Source organism: Tiliqua scincoides, chromosome 7, assembly GCF_035046505.1.
Source record: "Tiliqua scincoides isolate rTilSci1 chromosome 7, rTilSci1.hap2, whole genome shotgun sequence".
NCBI classification, from domain to species: domain Eukaryota; kingdom Metazoa; phylum Chordata; class Lepidosauria; order Squamata; family Scincidae; genus Tiliqua; species Tiliqua scincoides.
The window spans coordinates 28,141,328-28,154,786 of NC_089827.1; the positions used below are offsets into that span (position 1 = coordinate 28,141,328).

Here is a 13,459-nt window from a genome sequence, read left to right on the forward strand (position 1 = left end):
CGGTATGGTATCTGTTCAGAGACCTTATTTACCAAATATTTATGCCAAATAAAGGTTGAACGAACAATCTGTAACATTTCCCCAAATACAGTCACATGATGCATGATGTATCATGAATACATGATAGTATCAATCTAATCTAGTAAAAATAAAACACACATTGAAATGAATGGGGTCCTACCTGGAACTGGCTTTTGATCCACCTAGCACAACTGTTTGCAAACTCTCTAGGAGAGTATGAACTGCAGTAAGTTCTTGTGGAGGTTGGGGGGGGAGGCAGCAACTCAATCCCCAGGATCGCGTCGCTAAGGGGGCTGCAGGGACTGGGATGCACTCACCAGTCCCTGCAGCAGCCTGTCAGGGGTGCAAGGAGCCCTGCGTGAGTGTCTTCAGGGCTCCCTGAAGCTTCAAAGTGAAAGTGGAGCGATCACGCTTCACTTCCGCAAAACAGGAAGTGGAGCGTGATCACTCCACTTTCACCTTTTAAGACCTGGGGAGCCCTGCAGAAAGTTTTGCAGCACTCCCTGCACCCCCGACAGGCTGCTGCAGGGACTGGTGAGTGCATCCCAGTCCCTGCAGCCCCCAGTCCCCCCTGCCCCTTAAGGGGAAAGTGGCCAGGGCTCTCTTGCTGGGGCCTCGCAACACCCCAGTTTGAAAAGCCCTGACCTAGTGGTTCCCGACCCACAGTTTGAGAAACACTGTCCTAGATGAAATATGACGCAATTTGGAACAGTTAAATAATTGAAAAGAAGTTACAGGGATTTTTGTGGGTTTCTTTTCTTTTTTTGCAGAGCACCACCATCTTCTACCTTCATGCTATTCTATTTCTACAGTCCTCTGCAAGACTGATCTTAGGTATCCTTGAAATGTTGTTGACATTCCATTTTCCCTTGGGCAGCAAACTTGTCTGTCTAGGTTAAAGGGATGGGATGGAGAAGCTAGGTGTGTTCCACTTCTCTAATCAGGTAACTCTATGACCTAATCAAAGCAAAGTTATATTTCACAGAACATGTCACCTGAATGAACCATATGTTGAGAGATGAGAGAGGAGCATCCACTTGCTCACCCAAAAATACAAGAACTAGGGATTCCTTAAGCAATGTAGGACCTTCAGCCAGGGGCCATCTAGCTTGATTATGTTCTTTGTTTACCATTGCCGCTTTATTCCATCCAGCCAAAGCCCATAAGCTTCACCAATTAGGGGTCCAACACATCAGGAAAGTTGTGGGCTGAGAGTTTTGAGTAGCATCCCAGCTCCATCTGCTGGGCATTAATGGCATCCAATTTGATGGCATCCAGCTAGATACCAATGGCTGTGGGATCCAGCTAACCTCAGTCATTTTGCATCAATCTGCTTTCTTTTTCCCATTTTTTTAAATTCTCTTTTCTTTAGGGCTTCTAATAAAACTAGTTACATTTTGACCCTGGGTCTGACTAGTTAATATTCATGAGCAATTTACTGAAATGTCATGTCTCTTCACCAACAATTGCTACTGAAGATTTGATTTTTAATAAGAACCCTTGGAGTTTAATGATCTCCTGGGAAGGGTATTTTTCCAGATGGCTCTCCTCTGCCTGGCCTCTGTAGCTTGGAATGGTGGCAGCATATACAAACTAGCAAGGTTTTTCTCTGTTCTGCTGCTTGTCCAGTAAAGGGAAAGTGAGGAGCAGAAAGGGTCGCATGTGTGCTAACCAATAGACAATACTCCCCTTGGTCAGCTTGCCTTCTGCAGTAGTGCCTTTCCTTGACACAGTTTCTATGGCAGAAGCACAACAGCTTAGTGATTCAGACATGATGAATATTAAAAAATTGTGGTTGTGAACTGGAGTGATGTTCACTAAGAAAGAATAATTTAAGCAGTAATGCTATACATTTATACCTGGTAGTAAGTACCATTTAGCTCAGTGGGACTTACTTCTTAGCAAACATATATGGGATTGGCATTGTAAGAGATATTAAATATTCTTGCTCTGTGAAGAATATTTTTTAATGACTACTATGACATCAGAAGAGGACATCTATTACCACTGACAGTTTGATAGTCAAGCTCATAGTTACCTCTTTTAACTTATTGTGGGATAAGTGTAGCTTTTCAAGTCGAGACCATGATAAAGCGTTTTCATTCAAGTCTAATATACTTATTTGATTATGGCTGAACAGCAGCTCTCTTAAATTAGAGGACTTCCAGCGTGCTGGCCCAGGCAGGTTTATAATTTCATTGTTGCTTAAATCAATTGAGCGCAAACTAAATAAAAGAAAAAAGAGCATTGATACAGTTGCTACAAACCAATAAAACAACTAGAATCTAAGAAACAAAAAGCAAGGTCATATTGGACTGCCAAATATTTTTACAATGATTAGCTTTGATAAATTTAAGACAAGAACAGGAAGACAAAAGAGATAGGACAATGAATAGTCAGCCACTAATAGGCTGATGATAAAAGGGGGTAACAATCCAGCATGGACACCAGGTTCAGGAGGGCCCTTGAACAAAGCCCTGTGCTAGCCCCCCCACAGCACTCTCTTCCCCTCAACTGCCTGCTCCTTTCCCAGCACTGACAGATACCCCATTTCTACCTTCCTATCTGGAAAAGTAAAAACAGAACAGTTGCATAATTCCTCTTACGGCCCCAACAGTGCCAAGAATGATCCAATTGCTCCTTATGCCTCCCCAAACAGACAGTAAGGTTAAAAAGGAAGTGTTTCAGCCACTCCTTTCTCAGTGTACTGGCAACACTGACAAACAAAAAGCCAGACTGGTCAGAAGGGTAAAGGGATGCAGTCTCACTGCATGCGCTTCCTTCAGTGCCAACCAAGGAGGCCATAATTCCTGCCTTTGCAACCCAAAGGCTTGCAACCCACCAGTTTGTGTAAAGCTCCCCAGGTCCCTTTAAGGGGCGGTGGAGGGGGTGAGGGCAGTGATGCAATCCCCAGGATCATGTCGCTAGCAGGGGTGGAAGGGGGTGCTTTTACTTACTGATGTGTGCAGGACATTGCAGAGGAAGCAAGGAGCACCATGCAGCCATCTGCAGGGCTCCCTGAGTCTTAGAATCTTAGAAAAACACAAGTGCAAAGCACTTTTTCAATGTGAATGCCTGATACATCCTGCACACATTAGTAAGTAAGAGTAGCTCCTTCCACCCCACCCTTGCCCCTCCCCCCCAAAGCACGGGGGAATTCTGAGAACCACTGTCCTATCATTTAAAAAAGAAATATTCATACCATTTTCTTTGGTTCTTGAAATTTTCTTAAAGTCATAGTTAAATAAATAATAAAGTATACAGAGCGCAGTTTGAAACACGAGCAACTACACCAACAGTTGGATATCCAGTTTCAAGGAAGACATGACAACTGTCCATCTTTTAAGCAATGTATATGTAAACATCTGTGGACAGACAGTAGCTCTGCCAGAAACTAGAGAGCCATATGGCTGATGCATGGCTGAACTGTGAACAATCAAGGGACACAGGAAGACATTCTTGCATTTCCAAAAGAATTTTTCTCCTGAGATCTCAGAAGGATGAAAGGCTCAACAGCAAAAAAGTATGAAAGACAGAAAAAGGGCAGGTATTTGGTGGGCCTGAAAGATAATAACTGAAAAGGGTCATGGGAAGGGAAATGTTTTCACGTACTGCTGTGGACATCCTATTACTCATTGTTTTTGTTATATGGAATCAAGAATACAGGCAAGGTGCTCAACCTGGAAAACTCTGTAGTACCACTAAACTTTTTCTAGAAAGCAAATGCAATGGTTTCAGAGTTGATATATTTTAAAAACTTGTACGTTGTTACAAACATTTAGCAAAACGGACACACAGTTTTTGTTTATCATTTCTATTCTTATTTTGAAATAACTTACTGTGGAAGGCGAAGGATTGCTTCTGGAATACTAGTAAAATTATTCTGAGATAACTTTAATGTAGTTATGTTAGATGGCAAGTCAGGTATGGAATCTAAGAGCATAAAAGAAATATAATCTATAAAATAAATGTAAAATTTAATGAACTGTATCCTTAATTCAGTTTAGACTAACTACTGGTAACCTTAGGATACAACATGATAATAAACAGTAATAATAAATGATATAATGATATAACCTTAATAAGTTACTTGCATAATAAAGACAATATAGAAAGGCCATTATTAGATATGTATGTCTCACACATTCTGCAGCACCACTCTTCTAGATAATGAAGAATCTTGCACCTTGATCACTGTTTTGTAAAAAAATGCCAAGGACAGGAAAAATGGGAGTTGCTTCACTTAGGGAGCAATGCTAACCAGCTTTCCAGCACCAACATAAGGGCAGTATAGTTCCAAGGTGAGGGAACAAACATTCCCTTACCTTGAGGAGGCCTCTGTGACTGTCACTCAAATGCAGGATGCAGCACATGCCCCATTGGCACAGCTATGTCAATGCAGAAAAGTTGGTTAGGATTTGGGCCTTATTTATTTTTCACATTATTATACCACCCTTCCTCTAAGGATCTCAGAATGGTATACATGGTTCCTCCCCTCCTTTTGTCCTCACAACAACCCTGTGAGGTAGGCGAGGTTGAGAAATCATGAGTGGCCCAAAGGCACCTAGGAAGCTTCATGGCTGAGCAGGGTTCTGAACCTGGATCTTCTAGGTTTAAGTTCTGCTTCTAAACCACTATGCCCGACACAGTACGTTATTTAATATAATGCTTTATACAGTATAAATTATACTGTACTCCAAATTGCATTGCTCCCCCCAGCTAGGGAAACAATTATATTTTCTAGCAATAATATATACTCTGTAATAACTTGTAATAAGACATTTTGCATCAGAGTGCACATTTGAGAGTACGAAACACACATTATGTGCCAGCCTACTGCATGCATGTTTTCAGAATCATGATTTTCCCTTTAAAAAATACATGGGAGTGAGGCCCTTATCCTTTCAATATAAACATAGTAATTATTAGAACAAGTTTCAGTCTCTTTGCATATTTACAGTATTTATCAGTCTCCTCTCAGTCCAAAGGGACAAAGGTGACATAAAATATTAAACATCTATGAGTTGAATTAAAAATAATAAATATTTTTAAAAACAGCAGAACCATTATTATTTCATTACAGCACAGACAATAAAATAATCAAATGTCAAAAAGTCAGCATTTCTCTTATTTTTCTACACTAGCAATTCCTCTCACTTGCTCCCTCTCCCTACCACTGTCACCCCTCCATGTAGCAATTACATACCAAGCAAATTCATCCCTGCATTGAGCATCTCCAGTTTCAAACATTCCATCAGACAATTCTCAATCAAAAAGGCTACAGCATTCTTACTAATGTTTAAAACTTTCAGTTCCTTCAAACATATAGGTGCTGATATACCCGGAAGTTTGTTACTAAATGGAAAGAAAAAAAGAGTTATAAATACTATAATACACTGTCAACATATGAATGTGCCTCTATATAGACATACAATTTCTGGCCTTTGTGCTGTAAAATGTCCTAAAGCTTAGTGAAAGGCAGAATTTCCTTTGGCACATGGTGCAGGAGTGGCAGTGTGGTTCACAGTTGTGGGAAATGCTATAGTACTGGTAATATGCCTATCAAGATGCAAGCATGATGTAAGCAATACGTGTTCAGTGGGATAGGAGAAAGTGCTTGCAGGATTGTCCAGCAGAAGAAAAATTGTGGTACAGAAGTCAGAGAAACATGACTACAGAGCATACTTTAGCTTAGGGCTCCAGGACTGCCAGAAACTTTTAACAATCACCTGCCCCACACAACTATGCACTATTCTCACCCTTCTAATATAAGGTGTTCCAGGTTTTCTGCAACACTGGGAAGAAATTCAGGAATAGATGACAGTTGATTGTATGCTAAATTCAGTAGTTTTAGAGTTGTACAGACAGTCTTTGAATCTAACACTATGGAAGGTCCAATGTCATTTCGTGAGACATCAAGGTGTTCTATGCGAGGCATTCTCAGCAGGTATGCAGGAAAAGATGAAAAATGGTTACTGTGTAGATCCAGGTAAGTCAAACATTTTAAAGTCTGAAAAAGAGAGAGGATATGTTTTTAAATGAACACATTAAATAATAGCATAATACATATGGGGACCCTCCTTATCCATGGACTCAGAATCTGCGGATTGAGCATCTGAGGATGCCGAAGTGCAACTCAGAGGGCCTCCCAGATGCAACTGGAAGTGGTTTGGATTTAAAAAATGAATTTGGATCCTTTCCTATGTCAGGTCTCAGAGGTTGCTTATGGTCCTATATTTGACATAGCACATCCTTGTTGTTTACTGGAAATACACAAAAATCTAGCACAAACATTATTATATTTTATCCTGCCCTTCTCCAGTGAGCTAATGCTTCATACATAGACCCTCCCCATTCCATCCACTCAACCAGCTTGTGAGCTCAGAAAAGGAGGTTGCACATGGATTTCAAACTACAATATGTGTCCCTGGTCCAAACCCAACACACTATTCTCTAACCTTCAATTCACCTGCCCCTCATTTAACCTCCTAAGCATGAGTACTTTATATGTTAAACAGGTATAAACATTAGCACGCAATGTTCTCCATTTTGTGCAAACCCATTTTGAGGTAACATGTCACAGTATTTAACAGCACTATGTAGACTCACCTCACACAGTTGTTCGGATATGTGTGAAAGTGTATTTTGATGTAGCTCCAATTTCTCAAGAAGTTCCAAGTGAGCAGTTAAGCAAGCGCTTTGACTGATGTTATCTATATTCTCCAACTCATTTGATGAAAGGTCTAGTGACTTAATATATTCCCTGTCAGAAACTGATGAAGAGAAGCTGTCCGATCGCTTTATGCTTGATTGAAATTTAGATACTCCTGTTTTTAAAATATAAATAAATCACAGAAGCATTCAGCTTTATTAGGGAAAGGCTGCTATAGCATGATTTAATTTACTGCTTACTTGCAGTAATACTTCCTTTTACAAAAGGAAGAGTCTTGAGTTTCAGAATTTTCAGAAATGCTGGCAGTAAGAACCTACCATATACATAAATATTTTTGGGGAGGGCACAAAGAAAATACTTTACAGAACATTGTTCTTGCAAGAACACAGTATAGATTATAACTAGACTAGTATAGGGAGGTCCTTGTAACTGTGGATCCCACATTCGCAGTTTCATTTATCCACAGTTCCTGTGTTGAGCCAGATCCACAGATACACAATCCACAGATATGGAGGCCCCGCCCATATCATGAGTATTTATATACTGCTTTTCAATAGGAGTACTTCACAAAGTATTTTCCATAGTAAAATCAATAAATAGTTCCCTGTCTCCAAAGAGTTCACAATCTTAAAAAAAAAATGCAGAACAGACACCAGCAACAGTCACTGGAAAAGACACCATGCAGGGGTGAAGGACAGTTGCTCTCCCCATGCTAAATATAAGAGGGCATCACTTTGAAAGGTGCCTCTTTGCTCAGATAGCATGCAATATATGAAATTGCCTTATACTAGGTCAGACTCTTTGTTCACCTAGCCTAGTGTTGTCCAGGGGTGTCCAAACATTTTGGCAGGAGGGCCACATAATCTCTCTGACACTGTCGGGGGCCAGGGGAAAAAAACAATTAATTTACATTTCAAATTTGAATACATTTACATAAATCTGCATAAATGAATATATTAGAGATGGAACTTATATGAACAAATGAGGGTCTTGCAATTGCTCAAGTTCTATAAAAGGTCTTGCACAAAGTAAGGGCTGCCTTTCCTTCGCTGCTGCTGCAACATCACAGACATGAAACAGCAAGCAGTGGAAGAAGCCCTTGTCCTACAGCTCATGCAAGAACTCAAACAGTCGCCCAGAGGCTCATTGGAGACTGCGGACTCCCTGTGGGTTGGATCGAGAGTCCCTGAGGGCTGCAACTGGCCCCCGGGCAGGGTTTTGGAAACCCCAGTCGATTCTGACTGGCAGAGGTTCTCCAACGACTCAGGCAGAAGTCTTTTCCATTATCCACTACCTGATCCTTTCATTTGAAAATGCTAGGACTGAACGTGGGACCTTCTGTATGTCATGCAAATACTCTACCATGGATTAATAGCCCCACTTCTAAACACATATGCATATTTATATTAGAGTTGTTAAATTTGTATAGAATGTTAACTATATACAGAATGATATTAAAACCTGCAAAAAAAATTTTTTGCAAGTTTTCCACTTACTCTGTGATTCATCAGAAGATATTATTTTCCTCCTTATCTTTCTTGTGGGTTCATAAGGTGAACCAGGTCCCTGTGCAACACCAAATATTCAAACATTACAATTATGAAAATTTGTACACATTTACAAACAGTATATGCTGAAAATACCATAGCCCAATTGCTTCACTGATTAGCAATACCAGTGCTAACAAATCAGCAGACAAATCCTTAACACTTAGATATGCATTTCAGTTAATTACATTGTTTGGTTCCCTCCAAGAGAATAGGACTGGCTAAGGGAAAGTATGTGTCCATACTGTGCATTTGAAATTTTAGGGCAGATTGTTTGGCTGTTCTGCATACATGAATCCTAGTGCACAGAACCACACACACAGTCTGCTGCTTTAAACGAATACAGTATCTATAGATCAGACTCAATTTCCTACATTGAGTGTTCATACAAAATTCAAACTATAATACAACTATCTTCTGGAAATAGAATTCATTGGATTATTTGCCTCAACTTTATGAAACTTAGGCTGAAATAAATGTTTTACTCAATAAGGTGCCACAAGACTCTTTGATGTTTTAAATACCTTGTTATTTCAAAACTATTGTATCCATGGATGAAGTATAAATTTTCCAGTTACTAAGAAAGAAATGTGGTCAACTGACTTTCAATTCTATGCACGTTTATTCAGAAATAAGCCCACCATGTTCAGTGGAGCTTACTCCCAGGTAAGTGCACATTTAGCCGGGCAGCCCAATCCTGAGCTGCCTAGGGCGCCCAGGCTCGACGGCACCAAGAACAGCTGCCGCCGGATCCTGCGCACCCCAGGCTACCGCGGGAGGAGCCTTAGGAGAAGGGAAGCAGCCCCGCAATGATAAAGGCGCCCGTGTAGGGCGCAGAGCCCTCCACAAGCGCCTTGGATCCTGCAGAGCAGAGCTCCGCAGACCTGCCTCCCTCCCTCCCCCAAGCATGCCTCCAGCCCACCCCCCCTCCATGCGTCACACCTCTGCATTACGCCCCCGCCCTCTCTCCACCCCCTGCAGGCCTCCCCCCTCCCTGCAACGCCTCCTCCCCACCCCCGTCCCCATCCCTGCTTACTGTGCACGGGCAGGATCCCGGCGGTGAGGCTCGCAAACATGCCTTATGACATGTTTGCGACAGTGCTCGGTGGCACAGAATCATGCCACTGAGCACAGGATTGGGCTCTCAGTCATTTAGTTATTGCCTTTACTACTAATGGATACAGCACGTCCTCACTTAAAAAATTTCATTAAAAGTCATGTAAGATGTTGAGAAATTGATTTCCCTCTGTGGTCACCCTCTGTATGGGGTTTGCATGTTCTCCCCATGTCTTCATGGGTTTTTGCTGGCCCAAAAAGCTAACTTTTTTTCTATGTTTAATATTAGAAGTGTTCTGAGTCTTTATTTTAGATGTTTGGTGATGTTTTTGCAAGCAGAAATATGGTTTAGGAACTTAACTCTTGTTTACATATATTAGTTAGCCTACAGTACAATTAATTTCATTCTAAGGGTGCAATCCTAACCACTTATGTCAGTACTTTTCAGTACTGGCATAGCAGTGCCAATGGGACGTGTGCTGCATCCTGCAGTTGGGTGTCACTCATGGAGGCCTCCTCAAAGTAAGGGAATTTTTGTTCCCTTACCTCAGAGCTACATTGCCCTTAAGTTAGTGCTGGAAAGTGCCCTAAATTGCTTTGCTTAAAGTTGCAGTTTCCAAAAACATATTGACAACTTTTAAGTGAGGACTTGCTGTGCATCCATTAAATTACCTGTCTTACCACAGAACTGGAGTGCCTTTCCAGAACAGGAGAAGCCATTTCTTTGTGGAGATCTGCAACTGTCACAGAGTAGGATTTCTTCTTCATGAGAAATGCGCTGTCACTCCCTAGCAGAAAAAGTATGACTAAATAGGATTACAAGAACACTGACATAAAAATGAAGCAAAAAAAGAAATTCTGTCTCCGATTAGAAGGTAACAACCCACATGTGAGAAATGTTACCTGCACAGAAAACAGTAACAAGAACCAATATTAAACATTTAGAAAGACAAAGCTGCACATGTAACAGAATCTACAGAGAAGTCAGGTGGTTGAATGCTATCAATCGATATGTGAAACAGGGCCACACACAGACAAAGTAGCTGTTTCTACAAACTGGGGACTCCCCAGGTACTCAGAAGTACATGTCAGTGAATTAAAATTAAAAGAAAAGGAACCACATTGAAATACAAGAAGAAATGTGTTTAAGTCCATATCTTAAAAATAAATAAGGAATTTAAAAACCCCAGAGCTCTGACATAGACTGAGCATGTTCAGTAGTCTCCAAGAGCCAAAGAGTGTTGAGGTATCAGTTGGAAAAACCAACAGCAGACCAACATTGTTGAGAGGAGTGGGAAAGAGGAAGAAATTGGCCTGTTTGTGTCAATTGGACACCAAGGTTGGGGAAATACAACATTTGGTTGCAGGTCTCTCTTGCATGTTATGTCCCTGTACTTCCCCTTCTTGTTTTCCCATGCTTGTTTTGTCTCTTTCTTTGATTACCTATTCCTGATTTAGGGCAGCTTCTCTAGTGGTCTTCCGCACTCAGTTACAGAAACCATGATAGTGCCAAAGCACAGGCTTCATGCATGAGCAAAGGAGGCAAAGGATGTATGCGATATTCAGTGTACAAAAAGAACAGTGCCAGAGAGGAAGCTGTTATGGCCAATTTTAAAATGTGAGCTGCTAATGCTTCACCAGAGTCATTTGAGTAGTAGCAGATCCCACAAATCCCTTCATCATCCCCTTCTCACTCTAGCTTCACATCATTACTATGCACTGTGGTTCCAACTAGCATGTGTGTACATTCTCATACTGAGGCAACTTGCTACATCACTAGCACAGTCACACAGGAAGATTCACTGTATATGTTCTAGGTCAGGGGTGCCCAAACTTTTTGGCAGGAGGGCCACATCATCTCTCTGACACTAAGTTGGGGGCCGAAAAAAAGAATGAATTTACATTTCAAATTTGAATAAATTTACATAAATGAATATATTAGAGATGGAACTTACATGAATGAATGAATGATCTTGCAATAGCTCAAGGCCTTGCACAAAGCAAGGCCAGCCTTTCCTTTGCTGCCACTGCTGTATCAAATGTGAAACAGCAAGCAGTGGAGAAGCCCTCATCCCACAGCTCACACGAGAGGTCAACCTGTTGGCCGTCATGCTGAGAGCAGTTGTGTCAGACCAGCGCGGGCTCCAGCAAATCTCTGGAGGGCCAGAGATTCATTGGAGACTGGGGGCTTCCCAGGGGCCGAACTGGGAGTCCTCAAGGGCCACAAGTGGCCCCAGGGTCGGGTTTGGGCACCCCTGTTCTAGGTTAACATTGTAACAGATGACAAGTTCCTTCTTTGCACTAGTACCTTCACTGTCAACATCATCACTCTGGGAAAAAACACTGTCAACAAAAGGGTCAGGCAGGAATGCCCAGTCATCAAGCTTTTCCATAGCATCTTCAGAGGAGTTTACATCGGAGCTGGATCTTGACTGGTCCTCATAGCTGCTTTTCTTTTGATATCTGAGCACCATTCTTGCCAATGCAGAACCTTCAACTAAGAACAAATCAAGACACTACTACTTTCTAAAACACTGGACGAACAATATACATGTACAGTGTAAAAATATGCCAAAAAAGGGCAATAAATACAAGATAACTTTGCATTTATTTGTATCTTTCTTCATAACATACCAGAAATTCTGAATGTGTTATAATTTTGAAAGCTGATTAAAGAAAGTTAAAGCTATTAAATGCTTCAAATTTATAACACTTTCTTAGTTTGTAAAACATGAAGCAAAGCACTATAATAGGAATGGCTAAGTGTTACAATTTTCATGTGGGAGTATCTACAATTCTTACACATAAAAGCAATAGGAACTAGACAAGTTAGCTGATCTAGTGCTTCGGAGCTTCTGGAATATATAAATGCTAGTTCATGACCTTCAATGGCCATTCAAAGAACACTTGGTCCAAGCCATTTGTTCAGAAAGTGACTCTGAACCAGATGAAAGTTGCCTATTGTCTGGCCATGCAGGTACTAACATCATACATGCTTTAATATCAACATCTCTAGTCTACAATCACTTACTTGATTGTTTCATGGAAGATGTCCTCTTATCTGGAAACAAGGGGCTCAGCCAAGAAGGTTCAATTTTACCAATACAGAATCCTCCAAGACATATGCTGCTGTTGGCTACATCCAGACTAAGCTTCCTTAAGAGCAAGCTAATGATCTGGCTATCTCCTTTCTTGATGCTGATTGTTAGAGCGCTCCGAACATCCTGCTCACGAGCACCGCTATTTAGCAGCAGTTCAACCAACTTAGGATTGCTTCCTTTCTCACACACCTAAGCAGGAAAAATGGATGGATGAACCAATGAATCAAAGAAATGCAAATTATTAATTATTATTAACAGTATTTATATACTGCTTTTCAACTAAAAGTTCAAAGCGGTTTACAGAGAAAAATAAAATAACTTAATGGCTCCCTGTCCCAAAAGGGCTCACAATCTAAAAAGATGCAAATGAATACCAGCAGACAGCCACTAGAACAGACAGTGCTAGGGTGAGGTGGGCCAGTTACTCTCCCCCTGCTAAAAAAAGGAGCACCCACTTGAAAAAGTGCCTCTTACCCAATTAGCAGGGGTTAATGACACTTCTGTTTTCAGCAATCTATTGGGAAAGTCATCACATGAATGTAAACTCCAAAAACTTAAACATATTCTTTTTACCTTTAAGGTACAAACTCTCTTGCATACACAAGATGACAAAAAAGCAAGAAATATGGAACATCAGAGTACCACAGGGAGATTCATCACTATAGTCAGTGAAAATGTAGCAATCATGCCATATTACCTAAGACAGGTTACGCAACAAGGCTCCTTCCTACCCTTGCGTCACTCTGCCAAAGACACTATGAAATAACCATCTAATGTCAAGAAGGTTCAAGCTCTTTCAAAAAGGACCCTTCAAACAGAACCAACAAGATTGTCAATGGAGTCTTTAATGGAGCAGTCCTTGAACAGCCTGGCCCATCAGGTTTGGAATGCAACCATAAGTTGAAGTACCTGATTTGGAAGCCAAGCCCTTTAGCTCCCTGAATGGTATTCTTTACAATGCTCACTCTTGGTAATTCAAACAAAAATTATTCCAAGGTATCTTAAGCCCCATGTAGTTTTTTCTTTTAATTTAAACAGTCAGATTCTTTTTGGAGCTGTTA

The 13,459-nt window shown here is 41.0% G+C and overlaps 1 protein-coding gene across 2 annotated transcripts in view; it reads right to left on the reverse strand.

The window, feature by feature from the left end:
- LRRK2 (leucine rich repeat kinase 2) overlaps positions 1-13,459 on the reverse strand; it is a 109,792-nt gene that overhangs the window by 36,040 nt on the left and 60,293 nt on the right. For both annotated transcript variants that reach the window (XM_066633995.1, XM_066633994.1), the window contains 9 exons: positions 12,329-12,587; positions 11,606-11,794; positions 9,979-10,085; positions 8,191-8,260; positions 6,631-6,848; positions 5,781-6,031; positions 5,228-5,376; positions 3,861-3,954; positions 2,060-2,246 (listed from right to left, as the gene is read on the reverse strand). In XM_066633995.1, coding sequence (XP_066490092.1) covers positions 2,060-2,246; positions 3,861-3,954; positions 5,228-5,376; positions 5,781-6,031; positions 6,631-6,848; positions 8,191-8,260; positions 9,979-10,085; positions 11,606-11,794; positions 12,329-12,587 — 1,524 coding nt within the window. The remainder of the gene's footprint in view (positions 1-2,059; positions 2,247-3,860; positions 3,955-5,227; positions 5,377-5,780; positions 6,032-6,630; positions 6,849-8,190; positions 8,261-9,978; positions 10,086-11,605; positions 11,795-12,328; positions 12,588-13,459) is intronic.